The sequence below is a fragment of the Haliaeetus albicilla genome, chromosome 2 (assembly GCF_947461875.1).
Source record: "Haliaeetus albicilla chromosome 2, bHalAlb1.1, whole genome shotgun sequence".
NCBI lineage: Eukaryota > Metazoa > Chordata > Aves > Accipitriformes > Accipitridae > Haliaeetus > Haliaeetus albicilla.
Window position 1 is genome coordinate 54711787 of NC_091484.1, and position 19701 is coordinate 54731487.

The 19701-nt window shown below is 41.1% G+C and overlaps 1 protein-coding gene across 2 annotated transcripts; it reads left to right on the forward strand.

Annotated features, from left to right (window-relative positions):
• The first annotated feature begins 504 nt into the window (after positions 1–504).
• On the forward strand, positions 505–19111 carry FAM133B (family with sequence similarity 133 member B). Of its 2 annotated transcripts, none has more exons than XM_069775064.1 (11): positions 505–701; positions 4549–4646; positions 5344–5422; positions 8853–8927; positions 9102–9134; positions 9548–9616; positions 10219–10314; positions 11559–11606; positions 13421–13516; positions 15398–15446; positions 16996–19111. In XM_069775064.1, exons 1-11 carry the CDS (start codon positions 678–680, stop codon positions 16998–17000), a joined length of 672 nt encoding a protein of 223 aa, XP_069631165.1. In that variant the 5' UTR covers positions 505–677; the 3' UTR covers positions 17001–19111. The 2 variants fall into 2 exon arrangements, with proteins under 2 accessions (XP_069631165.1, XP_069631161.1); XM_069775060.1 differs by having other exon boundaries at positions 15398–15442.
• Positions 19112–19701: the final 590 nt, after the last annotated feature.

A 19701-nucleotide genomic window follows, 5' to 3' on the forward strand; every position in this document is an offset into this window, starting at 1 on the left:
TTAGTCTGCACATCTACCGAAGGAAAAAGGAAAAGGAAGCACTGCAGTTTCCCAGATAGATCAAGAGCGGGGGGACGACCGCAAAGGCATTCCGCCCTCTCCTGGGATGTCTACTCCAGACGGGCGCCCCGGGCCCTGCGCCCCAGGACGCACCTGCCCCTTGACGTTTCATTTCCCCCCTCAGCGTCACCCTCCGCCGCCCCCGCTCCCCCTCCCGAAGGCCGGCCCGGCGTCACCTTCCCGCCGGCAGGCCGGGGCGCTGCCGCTGAGGGCCGCCTGCCCGCCCGCCGCGCCGCCGCCGTCACGGCGACGCCCGCCGGCTCCCCGCCCCAAGCGACGCCCCGCACTACAGCTCCCCCGCTTCCACCGTCCCTCCCCGCCCTTCCTCTTCCGACCGCTCGGCCCGCCGCCGCCGGAGCGGGAGCCGAGCCGAGGCGGGGCGGGGCGCCAACGGCCGCCACCCGCCGGCGGCCAGGGGCCGCTCCGGCCGCGGTGGCGCCGCGGCGCCGGCAGGCGGCGCTGCGCGGCCGCCGCCATCTCCGCTCCCCGCAGCTCGGCGGCCGCTCGGGGCCGAGCAGCGCCGGGGCGCCTGCGGCGCGGCTTCCCGGGCGCGGGGGAAGGGGCCCGCGGCCGGGCCGAGGCGACGGGGGGCGGCGGCGCGGGGTCTCGGCGGCGCCATGGGGAAGCGGGACAACCGGGTGGTGAGTAACGCGGGCGGGGAGGCGGCGGCGGCGGGGGGCCGGGGCGGCACCTTCGGGCGGGCCCCGGCGGGGAAGCTGCGGGGAGGTGGACGCCGCCTCAGCCCGGGCAGCCGCAGCGCTGCGGCGGCCTAGGCGGCCCCGTCCGGCCCGCTCCCCTGCTCCGGCCGCCGGGGGCGGGGCAGAAGGGGGCCGCCGCCCCACGGCGGGGGGGAAGGGGGCCGCCGGGCCTCCGCCGCGGCGGGCGGCCGGCTGGCCGGTAGGCACTCGAGGGCTGGCTGGTTAGGCGGCGGCGGGCCCGGGGGCCCGGTGGGGCCCCGTGCCGCCGGGCAACAAAGGCGGGCCGTGCCCTGCGGACCCGCCCGGCCGGCCGGGCTGGGCGCCCCGGGGGAGCGGGGCCTGGGCCGCCGCGGGTCCCGCGTGGGGCGTCCCTCCGCGCGGGTCCCTGGCAGAAGCTCTGATTGCCTTGTCAGCGCCGGCAGCTGTCGTGACTGATGCCCGCCTCGTGATCTGCGACGTGGAGATGATTAAGATGCTGGCCTGGTCCTTGCAGAAATAAAACGCTCCCCGTGGGAGTTGCAGCATTCGCCGAAGTGGCTCTGATCCTCGCTAAGCCGTATTTCCTTAAAGTTGGCGTTCGGCTGTACCGGAGCGATCTGAAAGCCTGCCTTACGCGGCGCTCTGCTAACCTCGGGACCCAGCGGTCAGAAGGCCAAAAATCTGCTTCTGCACGCTTGACTGCAGAGCCTAATTTTATACTGTTACCACCTTCATGGCTCCTCGTGTTTTTCTTTAAACTTTTTCATTCTGGTTAGCTGTTCACCTTAGGCTCATGTTTCGTTTAGGCATTGTAAATTTACAATTAATGAGTTTTATGACAAAAAACAGGTCATAAGACTTTTATTCCCCCCCCCCCTTTCTTTGTCCGTTTCTAGTATATGCTGTGAGTCTGTACTCAGATCCATTCAGGCTAAAGTCTTTGCTTACCTTGGCATAGTATGTAATAGACATGATGGATGTATACAAACGGATAGCTAAGTATCTTTGATTGCTTATTGAGGCATCAAAATAATGGGGTCTCCTGGGAAAGAGTTGAAGTGTTGACTGCAAGATCCGGCCTATGCTTAAAATTTATTGCCCTCTTACAATGTTTTTGGGTGTATTTGTGTGTCTATTTATTTATTCTTAATTTTATTTCAATAGGACAGCTGGAATGCAACTACCAATGCAAGCAAAACTTTATATTCCTTTATAAGGTTCATTACACCATTATGGCTGCTAACACAGACAAGTTATAATATAGGACCCTTTGCTTCTCTGCTGTGATCGCAGAGCTTTCTCCCCGTTACAGTTTTCCCATGTCCCTTCTTAAATACACCACCATTTTGACTATTTGGAGGTGGAAAATAATTTGGGGGTTCTTTTCACATCTGAAGGATACTTGCAAGGCAGTAACAGTTTGTATTGCTTGCTCAAAGAACCCTAGCTGACTGAAGGTGCCAGTGCTTTTCATAGGGATGAAAGCTATACAACAAATACCTTTTAATAACTGCTTGAGCAAACTGCCAAAAGAAGAAAATGAATGTGCAGACAAGCACTTCCTTTATTGAGAGTGCATTTCTGTGCTCTCTAGCTAGTGACATGCAGTTTGGCAAAGTAGTGTAAATACTTCTAAGAAATGTTTATTGGCAAAGTAATTCTTCATAAATAAACCTGTTTGAAATTATAAGAACATGTTTTAAGACATAAATTTCCTAACTGTGAAATACAGAGTGGTATTCAGTCATTGCGTGCTTGCTGCCAGAAAGTTAAAGAAAGCCACTGAACAGAGGAAGCTTCCTAAGCTAGTTATCTGGGGTCAGTTTTGAGGAAGTAGAAAAACAGTATTTGACAGTTGTAGCCTCTTCTGCAGGTAGAGGGAGTTTCGTTGGGGGGCGGTGGGGTGTTCGTTTCAGGTTAGCTCAGGTAAGAAAGCACCTAATTTTTATTTAAGAGCAGAAAGAAACTTTGGTTTTAGGAATAATAATTATGTAAGAAGCTAGAGGTTTCAGATATAAATTCTTGAATGGTAACCAAAAAGAGTTGACTCGCTTTGCTCACTGGAGTAAGCCGAGTCATGGATTACATTCTGTTGTCTTCTCTAGTGGATCTGCTACATTGAAATTACCTTTGTTTGATGAAAGCAGTGTTCAAATACTGCTTTCCTGCATTGCTAAAGGAGCTCCTTTTCCACTCGAAGCTGAATTCAAATGCAAAACTTTTACTTGTGTGTGGATTTGTAATGTAATAAAATGCTAGAGTTAATAATGTGAATATGTATCTTTAAGTGCTATAACTACTTGAGTGCACGCATCCACCTGGCTACAAAAGAAGGTGCCAAACTGAGATTAAACTAGTTTAAATTGGCATAGCTCAGCATTTACTTGCCCATGTTAGCTAGCCTTTTTGTGTGAATTAAAGCAAAAAAACAAAGCCCCGAGAAGTGGCAGCGTATGTCACCCTTAGAGTTGCAGAGTCAAATTGAGTCAAAAAATGGTCCACTTGAAAGAGTCCTCGGATTGCTGCTGTGTGGTCCAGCTGATGGACTGTTAGCCACACTCGGTGTGGGGAGTGCTTCCCTCCAGCCCAGCACCGCATTCCAGTCAGACCCTGGAGTCCCTCTTCCAGGACTAAACGTAGGCCCAAGAGCTGAAGGCTGCCAGACTTCTCACAGTCCAGTCCAGAAACTCAGCGTTGCTGTGGGGAACGAGAAAGAAGGCAGAAGCTGCTGCTTTTGACAGCTTTCACAAATGGTCACTTACTGTGCATGGTGGTTTCTGAATGCTTACTTTATGGCCTGATAAAAAGCAGTGTTGGACCTGTGAGAGCTATACATATGGTCAAATCTTTACTTTGAATCTACAAAATGTTGTACTCTGTACTGTACAGATTGGGCAACCAAAACTGGTCGTTGTTTTGACTGGTTGATTTTTTTTTTTTCCTCATCTCCAAAGTGAACAGTAAGAACAGTAGGTGTTATGTTTTGCAAAAGTAAATTGTGAAGTGTTGGGATGACATAGCGATAAAAGCCCATGAGATAAGGGGGTATAGGTACCTCCTTTCACATGAGCAAAATATTACTGGCATTAAAAAAAACAAATGAAGAATTGTTTGCTAGATTAGAGTTCTTCCATTAATTGCTGAGGTGGATTATAGATTCTAAGTTTTCAATTAATCTTGTATAACCTATTAAATTTTTAGAGTGAATATGAAGAGGATGCATGAGTTTGAAAGATGGAATACCTCGTAACATTGTTTTGGGATTTTTTTTAATGTATTTTTTCCTTAAAATAGCCCTAAGTCACTGAATTTTCATACATGCATAATTGTAGCAGAGCACCACCGCTTGCTTGTTTTGGTGTTGCAGCAAGAAACTTTATGCAGAATTTGTTGAATCTACTATCATCAATTTTGAGCAGAACTTAAAAGGCATAAGACCAGTTGTCCCAGAGAGTAAGAGCTGAAATTTAATTACATTTTCCATATCCCAAGGAAGAATATTTCAGCAATTGTCATGCTGTACTTAGTTTGCAAAATCATTGCTCAGAGAGGGGAATTATTGTAAGGAATATGGTCTCTCTGTGGATGAGTTCTTTCTGCCACAGTATAACTCAAGTTGCAAGTACTTACTGAGCCTTTCTGCCAGAGTGAATCAACTTGTTTTAGTTAAATATTTTATGTTTTTATAAACAAGTCAGAATTATTTTTCAGTGAGTGAGAAAAAGGTTCTGTGAAGAACAAAACGAACAGATTTTGGTATCATAGCGCAGCTGATGGATTTTATATTTCTCTTTGTTGTTTCATATTCAAGGCTTATATGAATCCCATAGCTATGGCCAGAGCGCGAGGTCCTGCCCAAAATTCGGGACCAACAATACAAGACTACTTGAACAGGCCAAGACCAACATGGTAAGTGGCAATACTCATTTGCCCTTCTGACCTTTTGAGTAAAAGATTTGTTCCCTCTTACTAAGATGACACTGGTACCTACTTCCTCCCCAGAATACCCAGTAATACATTTTGAAAGATTCCTTGTCTCTGGCCAAGGTGTTTGTTTCTAAATATGTATTCAGTCTCCTCTTTTAAAAACAACAGTATTTCATTTTGAAAGGCATATTTCTCCTTTGTCTTTAAATATTTTGGCAGTGGTTTCTCAGAAGAGCAAAACGTTGGTCATTTTACCTCTTTCACAAATCCTCATACCTAAAGCCTGCAGATGTATTTAATTTTTAAACAAAGTAATCTCTAGAAAAACATTTTGCTGGTATATTCTTAGAACACAGTTTACCCTACCCAACAAAATAATCACTTTGAGATATTATCAACAATTCACTTTATGTTCAGTCCATTTTGCCTCCTCTTATAAGACATTAGAGAGCAATTTACCTAATTGCAAAGTTAGCTTTAGATCTTTCAGAGGGATTTAGCTACTGTACTTAAGTTATTAGGGTTAGGTTACCATATGCATAACATCTAAGATGCTTTCATTCTTCTTTCTGTTGGAAGTTAAGCCAAAGCTAAACTTCAAAAAACCCTACAAAAAGTTAGACACTGAATAAGGTATTTTTAATCATGAAAATTGTGATCTATCATCCTTTTTATGTAGGGAAGAAGTGAAAGAGCAACTAGAAAAGAAAAAGAAAGGATCCAGGGCTTTGGCTGAGTTTGAAGAAAAGATGAACGAGGTTAGTAATATTAACAGTGTGTTAATACTTGATTCTTCTTATCTTGCATACTGCTTTTCCTCCATTATCATTAGCAGCACCAAGTACCCATAATATTTCACTTCACTCCAGCTTTTAATGAGTAAATGTTTTGTTTAATTTGTATTGGAAGGTGAAGTTACCACTTAACCAATGAAGAGCTACTCTCAGTTCAGAGAAATGCTATATAAAAAGTTTTGAAAATTGCTGCTGAATAAAGCTTGAACTTTTCATAAATGTAAATATAGTTATACAAGTCCATATGTTTATATTAATAAATGAAACTCATGCATTTTTCCGGTACGATAAATCAAAGTCTGTTGTGCTAATCTTCACTTGTTTAAGGTCACACAATCCAAATATAATGGAAGGAGGTGTATTACTGGAAACAGACATCTTTGGCAAGGAATGTACACATAATATTAATAAGGGAGAAGGCACAAAGGATGGCCTTCAGTATATAGATAGGACTATAAAACACTTCTTTCTCTCTCATCCTAGGCTGATTGTGTTCCATGCTGGGTCCCTACTATAAATACAGCTGTTCTGATGTTTGTGTTTAGTACCTACTGGAGATCAGCAGGGTACAAGAAAGTTTCACTTGTAACTGCTGTTGTATACTGTATTGGGCTTGGGTGGCAAGATTTTGCTAGCAGGGGGGGCGACGGGTGGCTTCTCTGAGAAGCTGCTGGAAGCTTCCCCTGTGTCTGATGGAGCCGATGCCAGCCGGCTCAAGACGGAGCAGCTGCTGGCCAAGGCTGAGCCCGTTGGCAACAGTGATAGTGCCTCTGTGATAACATTTTTAAGAAGGGAAAAAAGTTGGGACAGACAGAAAACAGCAGTCAGAGAGAGGAGTGAGAACGTGTAAGAGAAACAACCCTGCAGACCCCCAGGTCAGTGAAGAAGGAGGGGGAGGAGATGCTCCAGGCGCCGAAGCAGAGATTCCCCTGCAGCCCGTGGGGAAGACCATGGTGAGGCAGGCTGTCCCCCTGCAGCCCAGGGAGGTCCACGGTGGAGCAGATATCCACCTGCAGCCCGGGGAGGACCCCACGCCGGAGCAGGTGGATGCCTGAAGGAGGCTGTGACCCCGTGAGAAGCCTGAGCTGGAGCAGGCTCCTGGCAGGACCTATGGCCCCGTGGAGAGAGGAGTCCACGCTGGAGCAGGTTTTCTGGCAGGACCTGTGACCCCGTGGGGGACCCACGCTGGGGCAGTCTGTGCCTGAAGGACTGCACCCTGTGGAAGTGACCCATGCTGGAGCAGTTCGTGAAGAACTGCAGCCTGTGAGAAGGACTCACGTTGGAGAAGTTCGTGGAGGACTGTCTCCTGTGGGAGGGACCCCATGCTGGAGCAGGGGAAGAGTGTGAGGAGTCCTGCCCCTGAGGAGGACGAAGTGGCAGAGACAACGTGTGATGAACTGACTGTAACCCCCACTTCCCGTCCCCCTGTGCCGTTGGCGGGGAGGAGGTAGAGAATTCAGGAATGAAGCTGCGCCTGGGAGAAAGGGAGGGGTGGGGGGGAAGGTATTTTAAGATTTGAGTTTGTTTCTCATTACCCTAGTTTGGTTTGATTGGCAATAAATTAAGTTAATTTTCCCCAAGTCAAGTCTGTTTTGCCCGTGACGGTAACTGGTTGAGTGATGTCTCCCTATTCTTATCTCAACCCACAAGTCTTTTGTTATATTTTCTCTCCCCTGTCTAGCTGAGGAGGGGAGTGACAGAGCAGCTGCGTGGTGCTTAGTTGCTGGCCAGGGTGAAACAACGACATACACATAGGAAGAAATTAGGATACAATGAATTTAACTGTTACAGTTCCTTCTTGGGTTCTGGTATCTTGAGATAAGCTTCAAGTAGTCTTCATCATTGTGTGTGAGTTTCTGGGTGAAGTTCCTCCTCTGTTACTGGAAGGGCATAGGGCCCATAGGATTCTTGCTATACCTTTTTGCCTAAGAAGTTATACCAGTATTTGGAGGGTCATGAGGTGTTAGTCTAAGAGGATCAGTTGTTATGTGCTCGGAGTTTTAGCTTGGTTTAGTATTTTATCATATTCCTTTCCTCCTTTTATCTTTTCTTTACTGTGAAATAAGTGAAACTGGCATGGATAGAAGATAACAGCCTTTCAGTATGGCAGAAGGGTAGGAAGAGATGCAGGGAATTGTGAAATGGCCGTGAGTTCTTCCTAAAGCTCCTAAGAACAAATCTCTGAACAGTTGAAAAGATTACAAGTGTCTGAATGAGGTGCTATCTCTCCTATTTCACTGACAGATGTTGTGCTTTTTTGTTTAAAACATAACACTAGCACAGTCTTAAAATAATTTAAAGAGAACACCTGCCTAATAAAGCACAGGCTTTTGTTAGAGACCCCTCAGGTAGTTCTGGGTAGCCAGTATATCAAAGTATACAACCCACTGCAATATTGCGTAGATGCTACCTTGGACCGTGGAAACACATTACACACAGCAGTATATCCTGGCTAATCTGTCATGTCTGTCAGCAGCACTGTTCAGCTAATTCACAGTATTGCTGACTTGAGGATCTATGTATCATACTGCATTGCACAGGTATAATCTTATATAATTCCCGATACTTCTGTCCCTTCAGCACACTATGTGGATTATCATTGCTTTGCCAATACAATACCAGTACAGCTTCATTGTCAGGAAAGGGAGGATCAAAATAATAATAATAAGAAGAAGAATAAAGAAGGGAACACATGATGTGTCTGACACAGGAAGCAGAAATAGCACAGACTGAAGATAGCAGCCTTTCAGTCTGATGAGGGTGGGCTAGGTGTTCCAGAGCTCCTGAAGGGGGTATTTTAGGTAGACCTAGAGACCTTGTGAGGTATTGAAAAGGAGGAATGAGAAGAGACTTTTATCCGTGCAGTGTGCTTGGTCTAACAAAAATACGAGCGTTTCTATGAAGGTGTGTATAATAATTTAATCTAATTGTTGACACCAACAAGGCCCAGAACAGACACTAGAGACACCCATACATTGAAGAAGGGCCCAGGAGAATTTGTCTTGAAATTTTGTTTCAAGTGATTTTAAAACTAAGACAAAATAGCAATTTTTCTGGTAGGGTGCCCTGGCTTTCTAAAGTGCTCTAGGAAGAAACACCATGATACAAAAGCAAAAATTCCATAATTGATGACCCCCAATATAAATTACAATCTCTTAAATCCAAGTAACTTGGAACATGAAGGTGTGAACTAACATGATACTTTGATGAATATTAATCTTCTGTAAAATCAAATGCATTCTAGCCTTTGTTAACATTATATGTTGTTTATTTTCTGTGGGTTTTGTGAAAACCGTAATGTCAGGTAGAGGACAGGATTTCAATTAAGGTCTCTTAAAAAAAGCTCTTTGGAAATGACTGTCATGCCACTGTTTCTGTTTGGTTTTGTTTTCAGAATTGGAGGAAAGAACTGGAAAAACACAGGGAGAAATTAATGGGTGGAAACGAGAGTTCCTCCAAAAAGAAAGAGGCAAGTTATTTTCAATTTCATACAGTCTGTGTTTGGAACTGGATTTATCATCGATACTGCCATGTACAGAATGTCATAAATACATTTTAAAAGCCAGCATCAAAGTACATAAACCTAAATGCACAACAACAGAACATGATGCCAAAGTAACACTTGTTTTATTCTATTTTTAAGAAAAAGAAAAAGGAAAAGAAGAAATCTAATAGGGTGAGCAAAATTTTCAGTTTTCTGAGCTTTTTTGCTTTGGGGTTGTTCCTATTTGTCATTTAAGTTCTCTTAGAAAGAGAGAGTATAGCTGTAATTTCAAATTTATCTGTTAAATGAACTGATTTTTGTCTGAGAGGGGGTGGCGTACATTCTGTAGAAGGAGAATTTTACTTCTGCTTAAAGGGAGGAAAAGATCATCAAATAGATATTATTAAATGAAAAATGTTAGAAGTTACTTTTTACAGTTTTATTTAAGAAAATCTGTGTAAGACCAGCTTCTTGGAAGTAAAATTCCATTGATAATACTTCGCAAATGAAGAAATTTTAAAGGGAGTGTTTGGATGGACTTTTGACTATTTGCCAGACAAAATGCTGCATCTCACAAGCTTCACTTTTTGTTGTGTTTGGTCAAGTTGTCTTCATCTTCCTCTTCTTCATCAAGCTCTGATTCTTCCAGCAGTTCATCTGATTCGGAAGATGAGGTAAGAACTAACTTATTAGAATCTAACATGTTTTGTTTGTGAGGCTTATTTAACACAGATTTTGGTAATATATTTTAGAATATTGTTTGAGGCCTTGGTGTGCATAAAACTATTTAATTTTTATGCATTTGATACATATAATAAAGTTGTGAATTTTAGATATATATCTGTTCAAGAATTTCTTTATGAACACTATAAATTTTGGGTGGATGGCTTGTAAACTGGATCCATTTCTGTTTTAACATTGAACTGTATGCTTTTTCAATAGAATCCCCCATCTAATCATAAAAATGCAAACATACCATTTTTACTTTTTAGCAAAAATCTTTGTTACAGATAATCAGATTCTACAGCACATATCTAAATAATAAACAGAATTTAGAGAACCTGGATTTTTCACCAGTTTACATTTTTTTCAATGCAGAAGAGTTATGAAGGTCTTCCGCTAAAAGAATCAATTGTAGTGTACTTTATTCCTCAAGAGAACATAACATGCAGGAATTCGGTGTTCCCTGTTCTTTACATTTAATGTAAGTCTTTAATTCTAGTAAGAATAAATTCAGGGTCGTGTTTTTCTTTTTTCCTACAATATTTGTGGATAGGATAAAAAGCAAGGGAAGAAAAGAAGGAAAAAAAAGTATCGCTCCTCACGGAAGTCTTCAGCAAGCTCAACTTCTGAATCTGAGTCAGACAGCAAGGTAAATATGCAGAGGTGTACCCTTGGCAAGTTTTCTTGATCTGTATTACAAAGACATAAATGTTTCTGACTTTCATGTATCAATATTTTTTTAATCTTCCAAATATAAAGCTATGCGTTCTTATTGTAGCTGAGCTGTGCTTGTAAATTCCAGATGCAATCGGGAATCTACCTTCACTGGCCACAATGCCTGGCAGAAATAATTTGATCTTTAGAAAATGAACACACTTTATTCCAGCAATTTTTAGCTATTTTTCTGAATTCAGACATAGGCAGCTTTTGTGCTGCTCAAACATTTAGTTCTAATACCACATTAACACTTAAAAAAATAAAATGTTCTGTGAAATTCTTGTGAATGTGCTATTTAACTGAACACCATTTGTGAATATACAGGTATCGCAGGGTATCAGTGGCCAGAATATTGCCTCTCTAAATAACTGTGGACTGAGTAGCTTCCTGTTGGAGAACTAAGCCCTTCCCAAATGCCTATTAAATTAAGGGTGTCTTTTTCCTTTTCTGAAAGTAGAGCAATGTAGATATACAGGCTTACTGAATGAACAAAAAAGTGGAGAAGATATATGAAGCAATTTGTTCTGTTATGTTAGCATTTTTCTGTGTTACAGTGGATAGTAACTGTATTTCTTGCTGAAATATTAATAATACAGTGAGTTGTTAAGATTTTGTGTGTAGACTTTATCACAGGCTTTCACTGGAATACCTAGTTCAGTGTGGTATAAATTGTGATTAATCACTGTTTGCATACACATATGAATTTGTGCAATGGGAGTTTGAAAACTTGCTCCATAAAGGGACACAGAGATACCATTACTGCTGAAATTGGAAGGCAGAAAACTCCATGGAAATATCTGCTCAACCCTTGCCTGATCAGCAGAGATGGGCATGGATAGAGAATAAAGACTCCAAACTGTTATGTGTTAGACATATGTGATATGTGGTTACAGTAGCGATAGCTGGTAGCCTTTCCAGAGGCTTTCTACATGTACTGCACTTAATCTTGTTACCTGATTCCAGACAGATCTTTTTACACTGCTTGTTCAGGGAATTAGTAGCTGCATTAAAACTATGGCTTTTTCATATTTTTCCTGTTAACTGCAAGGTAGGAGGAACAACTTTGAAGAACAACCTTCGATAGACAGAAAAAGACAATGGGTCAGACTGCTTTTGGGATTTCTGCCTTTTTCCTGAAATAATTTTGTCATGGTTTATGTTTTCCTTTGTATTTAGGACAGCACAAAAAAGAAAAGGTCAAAGGAAGATTATGAAAAAGAGAAGGTATTTTTTACTCTTGAAATACTTACATCAGAATTGCATTTTACATACATAATGGCACTCTTTTTTTTCTTTTTTTTTCTTTTTTTTTTTTTTTTTTTAAATATTGAATGCCTCAGTTTACACCTATGGGAACTTTCTGTCCAAACCCACACAGTCAGAAGGTACTCAGTACCCCAGGTTTGAGGTAGACTTTTCGTTGGGTTCAGCTCCTGTTTTAGTAGTTGTTGTTAGTGGAAACTGCTGGATCTGTTCTTGTTATGAAGGTAAATGAAAAAAGTATCTAATCTGCTGTAGTAGATCAGCTGCATTCTAGTATTTTGGGGTTTATCCTGAGCAGTCACATTGAGCTAAAAATATGTGTGATGATATTTCAGTAGCATGCCTGGTAGGATACTGGCTTGTTGCTGTAAATTAAGGAACATCAAGCAGAGGATATATGTATCTAAATGTAGCCATAATTATAGATACTGTACTTATGACAGCTGTGATAAATTGCAGAGAAAAATGTATTAGCTTGAGAAAAATTACCTTAGACTGTCTTTTCTCTGAGCATGAAAGCCCTCTTTCCTTCCTACCACCTCAGCATTTTGTACACACACCTGAGGAGTTTCTTCCTTCCATTATGTTTAATGCAAATAATCTTGTTGACTTAAATTTTGGTTATTTCTACCCTATGTGTAAACTTAACAACGCTTTCGGAGTCCACCCTAGTCCTTCTCTCTAGTTGCCATTCTTATCGCATCGGCCTCTACTGTTCCAGTCAACAGTATTGACTTTGATACATAAATTCTCCATTGCATAGAGGCAAATGTGTTGATTTTTTTTTCCCTTGTTCCTGCTTCCATTTCACAGAGTTTCCATTTCCCATCAGCTCCTTTTAACTTTGAAGCTTCTCTTTGAAAACCGAGTGTCTACCATAGCCCCTTACTGTAATGCTACTTTCACACATCTTCTGAAAGCAAAGGGCATTTGGGGACTAGAGGTCTTCCCCTACCTGAAGCTTCCCCCGTCTCTCAAATGGGCTGCATCATGTGTACTTTTCATGAGTACTTTTGGGAAAGGATTGAGGTACTTCTAATAGACAGAATAGCACAACTGAGATGTGTGATCCCACCTTGCAAAAAGATGATTAGCAACAATTTTTTCAGTTTCTGGCCTTAGAAATTGAATGGAAGAAAGTAGCTTCAGTCTTGGGAACACCTTGCCTGGTCCAGAGCAAAGTGGGGGTCACGGGGGGAAGTAGCTCATCAGAGCAATCTCATGCAGCATCAAAATTTTAAAAATAATTTTTAAAAAAGACTGTCTTTTAAATATATTGAGGTTATACATGAAGTGTTGAAGTGCAGCTGGCAGGGACAGCTGGTCCTGTTTGGACACAAATATAGAGGAAGCTGTTTCTTTTAATTTCATCAACAAAGCAAGAGTCTGAAGCTGCAGCGTTTGTATGCACATACTGAGACATCTTAATTTACTCAGTAGTATTTAAAAGTGGTGAAACATTTTATTTTCAAATGCTTACTCCTTCATGTGTTATTTAATGTAAGAGACTATACTGTAGTATTATTCCTCTCACTTTTAGAAGGCTGCTATGTCTTAGTAACAAGAGAAAGGAATATACAGAAAAAGATTATTTCCACTAAAAGCATGTTAACAGTTGGTAGGGTAGTTTGTTGATGATGAGTGATTAGTTTAATGTCAGCAATATTTAAAAATATTTCACAACTTAGAAATAATATTTCAATCTGAGTTTTAAGCAGAGGTTTTATAAAATTTGAAAGGCCTGACTTTACTCACAAATATATTACTTTGTGTAGGAAGGTAAAAATCACCACAGGAAAAGGAAGAAAGCCGATCGTGGTGATGGACCTTTATCATCAGAATCCTTATCAGAATCGGATCAGACAGAGGAGGTCAGTGTGAAACCTCAATTTCAGATGTTATAATGCTTTTCACTTACTGATTCACATGAGTGAATGAACGAACTAGCTTAAACAAGTGTATTCTTCACTGGGTAAAAAACTGGCTGGATGGATGAGCCCAGAGGGTTGTGGTGAATGGAGTTAAATCCAGTTGGCGGCGGGTGTGCCCCAGGGCTCAGTATTGGGCCCAGTTCTGTTTAATATCTTCATCAATGATCTGGACAAGGGGATCAAGTGCACCCTCAGCAAGTTTGCAGACAACGCCAAGTTGGGAGGGAGGGTTGATCTGCTTGAGGGTAAGAAGTCTCTACAGAGGGATCTGGACAGGCTGGATCAATGGGCCAAGGCCAGTTGTATGAGGTTCAACAAGGCCAAGTGCTGGGTCCTGCACTTGGGTCACAGCAACCCCATACAGCGCTACAGGCTTGGGGAAGAGTGGCTGGAAAGCTGCCTGGTGGAAAAGGACCTGGGGGTGCTGGTTGACAGCCGGCTGAATATGAGCCAGCAGGGTGCCCAGGTGGCCAAGAAGGCCAACGGCATCCTGGCCTGTATCAGAAATAGTGTGGCCAGCAGGAGCAGGGAGGTGAGTGTTCCCCTGTACTGGGCACTGGTGAGGCTGCACATTGAGTGCTGTGTTCAGTTTTGGGCCGCTCACTACAGGAAAGACATGGAGGTGCTGGAGCCTGTCCAGAGAAGGGCAGCCAAGTTGGTGAGGGGCCTGGAGCACAAGTCCTGTGAGGAGCGGCTGAGGGAACTGGGGCTGTTTAGTCTGGAGAAAAGGAGGCTGAGGGGAGACTTTGTCACTCTCTGCAACTACCTGAAAGGAGGTTGTAGTGGGGTGGATGCTGGTCTCTTCTGTCAGGTGGCTGGAGATAGGACAAGAAGAAATGGCCTCAAGTTGCCCCAGGGGAGGTTTAGATTGGATATTAGGAAAAATTTCTTTACTTAGAAGGTTGTCAGACATTGGAATAGGCTGCCCAGGGAAGTGGTTGAGTCACCATCCCTGGAGGTATTCAAAAAGCGCGTAGACAAGGCACTCCAGAACGTGATTTGGTGGGCATGGATGATGGTTGGACTCGATGATCTTGAATGTCTTTTCCAACCTAAATGATTCTATGATTTAATACATTGTTGAAACTGTTGTGCTCTGTACAGTTGAATTTAAGAGTGCAGCATATTCAAAGTTGGTCATATTTTTCTCTTTAATAAAAACTTTTAGTAAGAATTGTTTAGTACAGCTCCTATCACCTACAATCATTTTGAATTAATCTTTTTGAAACTTTTCAACTTTTTACGGATATTTTAGAGCTCAATGAAATAAGGCTAAGTGATTGGTGTTGTGTCCTTCACAAAATTTGTCTCCAGTGTTTGTGAATAGATTGGCAGATTTCAAGATGGCTAAAATTTTTTGGCTTCCTTTTCCAGTGAATTAAAAAATTTTGGACATAATAATCTTAACTCTCACCCTTGTGTATATTTACTTTGAGGATCTGTATTCTTGTATATCCACTTTGAGGATTTGTATTCTTGTGGGATTACAACATTTGGGAAGGTTCCAGTGTGTTGCGTTTTTTCATTAAGAATTTTTGCCACTTTGTTAGCTTAGTAATATTACCATTATATCTCTGCTGCTTCTTGTTCTGCTGTGTATTAAAAGCAGAGTGTGTTTCCAAATTGGATGTTTATAGGATAACGCATATTCTAGAATATAACACAGATAACCAGTGTTTCTTCATGGGTTATTGTTCAGTATGTTCTGCCACTGTTGTGCCATCATTCATTTGTATGCAACAAAAGCTCAAACTTTTATTTAAAAAGGCATTTCCAAAGCTGCTTTCCTATTACATTTGATTTAATTTTTTTTTTTTTTAGGTGCAAGCGAAAAAGAAGAAAAACAATGAGGAAAAAGAGAAAACAGCAAGTATCCTTCTTACTCATACTGTAGTTTTAGGATATAAATACTCTGTACTTGGTTAACTTCCAATTTCACATTTTGCAGTAATACAAATGTTTTACAGCAAAAGACTACTGTCACATGAATTTAAATTAACAATTTCTCCATTTATCTGCTGTAGTCACAATAAGGAAGAATTTGTCACTATTTTACCTATATAGATATATATGATTTGAGATTTATGCAAGTTGAACACTTACTGTAGCATGTATTTTACTCTGTATCAACCTGCTAGAACTACTAATATCTGTGTAGTATCAAGTAGGGTAGAAGTTTGCCATACAGATATCAGTGCTGTTCCTTTGTTAGTGTTGTGTTTAATTCTTCCTTGGTAAGCCCCCTATATGAGACGATGAAAGGGCCTTAGGACATAATAGCTGCAACATCTACACTAATATAATTCTTCCCCCAACCAAATAAAATGCTGTCAGCAACCTGTTACTTTCCTCAATTTTGTTGACTTGTTTCTGTTGGTAAAAGTGAGAGGAAGGTTCAGCAGTGATTTATATAGAACCCAGATTCATCACATGTACCTGAGGCTCCTTGTTAGGAGTATAGTGATTTTGAGAACTGAATGCGCACTTGAGATGTCTGTATATCTTTTTATCTCCCCTGTCAGCAGCAGTGTTCCTAATTAGGCATCTTAGTTATCTAGATGAGTTAGGGTGAAGGGAAGGTTTATATCAGTCACCTAAAAATACAAGCATAGGAGTATCAGTGATACCGAATACACATTTTTCCATGGACCTTGTTTGTTTTTTCATAATCATAGAAGTGGTTTGCTATAAAATTTCTAGTGACTGATAGTGATTTTTTTCTTAGAAGAATTGTGCGTTTAAGTAATATGTATAAAACAAAGCTTTTATACCAAGAGTGTTTTGTTTACATAATGTCACACCTATTCAAGAATTCCAGTTGAAATCCTGCTTGCAAAAAGACAAGATTTTGTCTCTCAGCTTCTGTATTACAGTGATCAGGATAACTTCAGGACTGAATTCAGTAGGGTTAATTGAGTGTATTGATATTTACAACTGAGATCATAATTGTTTTATTTTAAATGAGGTGCAAGTGCTAGACATTCTAGCCAAGTGTAGTTGAACTATTTAATTTTGCACAGTAAATATAAGCTCTTACTTTAAAATCTGTAAACATCCTAGTTATTCCCACATATATAAGATGTCACTGCTTTTCAAAGCACTTCCTTATTACTTTCTCAGAAATATATAAAGCACTGAAAATCATTTAAAAGATTAGGAAATGTAATAGTGACAGTGATGAGAGGTGTGAAATAGCCAGACCATGATGGAGGTAAATTGAAGACTGCTCATACTAATGCAAATTACTGGGTAAAATATGAATTTTCTTTTTGTGATTTCTCACCAGGCTTTTGTAGAAATCTCTTTTTAAATGTCTTTACAAAGATACCCTTTCTGTGCTCTCATTTTGCATTAGCAGAATTTAATAGATGGCACTTTTATTATACAATAACTTCCATTTAATTTTTGTTATTTTTCAGGATAAAACAAAAAAGAGGAAGAAGCACAAGAAACATGGTAAAAAGAAGAAAAAGAAGATCGCTGGTTCAAATTCGGATTCAGAATAATATTTAAAAAACCCAAGACTATCAACAGAAGTGCAATGACTAAAGGAAACTTAAACTGTGAAATGACAGCAAACTTTACCAAACTGCATGAGTTTTCCTGTGTTTTAGAAATATTCCTAATCTTTCAGTAGCCAGCCAGATGCAGCTGTGCTGGGAAAGACCATTGTTATTGCCTGCTGCTTAATACACGAGGTACAACTTTTATAAAATTCCAGTAAGCAGTGTCAGATGTTTGAAACTGTATGAGATGGTAGTCCAGCTGAGGTGTAAAATATTGGAAAATGAGAGTTAAACTTTTTAGATAGTAAAAGTAGTCTTTTAAAGCATTAGTAATAGTCTTTATTTGTAAATCAGGACAAATAAAATCCCAAGTTCATCCTGCAGGTTAATATCATACATAAACTATTACAAGCTGGTGTCTGCTAATGGCATTTACAAAATGGGAAATTAATGATAACATTTAAAATGCTGCCTTTGTAGAAATGTTTATCATCTGCCCCATTGCCGTCTTCATGCTTACGAGAAGGGGAATGCTACCATTTTGGCTAACTGAATAGGGTGCCTTTGCCTTTGATTCTTGCAAATCTTTGCTATTTTTAATCCATGCAGCATCTCCGATTCTAGGGAAGCCAGAACTATTGTCAGCAGGCTTTTTCTGAATAAGCAGTTCTGGGCTTCTAAGCATGTGCTTCTGCATTAAGCAAGAGCAATGACATTTTGCAGTATAACTGACATTCAAAACCTGAAGATTTTACCTCTGCTTCTTTGAAATAGCGATAGATCTTTGCTAGTAAATATGCATCTTTCATTTAATGTACTTTTGGTTTAGTTGAACACTTTTTGCAAACACTAGTAGCTTTCTTTGCATTATCTTTAGAATTGTTTTGCATGATTTGTACCATTTTTAAATTAACAAAATGCAAGTAATCGTTTGTTGTAACCAGTTCTATGAATTACGTTCCACATGCAGAGTTTCATGTATGTATTTAGTTATTCTTACAGTCAAGTTCATTGCTGTGTTTAAGTGCACACTTGCTGAAGATACTTAGCATGTAAAAAGCAGGGTTTTGATACCTTAACAGCTTCATATTGAAGCTGATTTTACTCTTAAGCAAGTTCAGTGGCAGACCTGTTACGTGATGTGTCTTGTTAGATAAAAAAAAAACTACTGCCAGAATCTCATTAAAGATGCTGTTTAAACAGTTTGTATTTATATTTTTGTACTTGAGGGCTACAGAATGTTGACCTAAATCATAAAGCTGTTTTACATTAAATTAGTTGCTTTAGAAATTGAAAAAAGCTTTTATAAATTAAATGTGCATGCAAGAAAACACAAGCAACCATTCAATTTTAGTTTTTACATGAAATTCTCATTGCATCTTCCATTGATGTACCCATTGCTGGGCCTCCTGTTAGCCTTTAAAAACTGTCCGTCCACCCCGAGTGGTCGACTATAGATTGTACTCTTGATCGACCCCTTTTTTCATTGCACAGGTGCTAACTTAGAGCTTTCCTCTATTGCATACAGATGTTTCAAATATTGTATTGCCAAGAATTTTAAGACCTTTAAGACCTTGATTATTCGTCTGGAAACCATAACTAAAAACTGGGGGAGAAAGATGATTTTGTATTGCCATTCTACAGAGAAATTGACTTTTCAAGTTAAGTTCTTGGGAAAATACAACCATTGAGTTGCTGTAATGTCCCTCTAAACCATAGTAAGAATATTTTGATTAAATATTTTATACTGTTGGGCTTGATGTTACAGATTCTCGACACTGTTTTGTCAGTGAGGTTAAAATAAAGGCAAGATGCAGTGAACGGTAGGGTTTTGGTTTGGGGTTTGCGTTTGGTTTTGTTGGGGTTGTTTTTTTTATAAATTGTGGTGTTGCAGTTTTGGTGAAAGAAGTTGTAATGAACCATAGCATAAATGGTCTGTCCTGTGTGATACCTTATTTGATTCTTACACAACTACCTGCAACAGAAAGAAATAAAAATGGAAATGAGCCCCAGTCTTCCAAGTACATAAGCCGGCATGTCATTTTAATTGTCTGAATATAACTATTTGTTCTGGGCAGCTGTGGGCTTCAGATGCTGCTGTCACGCTTTGGAAGTGGTGTACCTGCGTAAGGGGCTTATGGGCGCTGTCAGTTCACAGCAAAGCTTCTTAATACTGACAGTGAAATATTTCCATTTTCAATCCCCTAACCAACGCATCGCGACTCCTCTTGCATCCTCCTCTTCCTGAGGGAAGAGTAAAGTCTGGTCGCAACCCTTCAGCGTTCTGGCTTCGTACGCGCCGAGCGCGTCAGAAGGAAGGTGACGGGGGTTTCGGGTGGCACCAGGCAACCTACGGGCGTGTTCCAAGTTTGAGCAGTGGGACAAAGCAGGAATCGAGCCATGCGGGAGCGAAAGTATTTTAGATTTTTGTCTCCCGACAGCAGATGAACAAACACAATTGTCTGTACTGTCTAATTTTTAGCTCTTCTTTCCAGAAGCGCTTTCAGCAGCTTGAAAGTCAGTTGCTGTGGTTGCTACCGCTGCCCTTTTTTTCAAACGTATGGTAAAAATTGCTCTTTGTTTTCCTGTGTGCGTACGTACGTGTGACCCGCCGGCGTC

What these genes read in the sequence shown, in the direction of transcription:
- FAM133B (XM_069775060.1), top strand. Translation starts at nt 678, where the DNA reads ATGGGGAAGCGGGACAACCGGGTG. An exon ending in GGAAGCGGGACAACCGGGTG is followed by an intron (nt 702 to 4,548) that starts GTGAGTAACGCG and finishes TTCATATTCAAG; the next exon opens with GCTTATATGAATCCCATAGC. An exon ending in TTGAAGAAAAGATGAACGAG is followed by an intron (nt 5,423 to 8,852) that starts GTTAGTAATATT and finishes TTTTGTTTTCAG; the next exon opens with AATTGGAGGAAAGAACTGGA.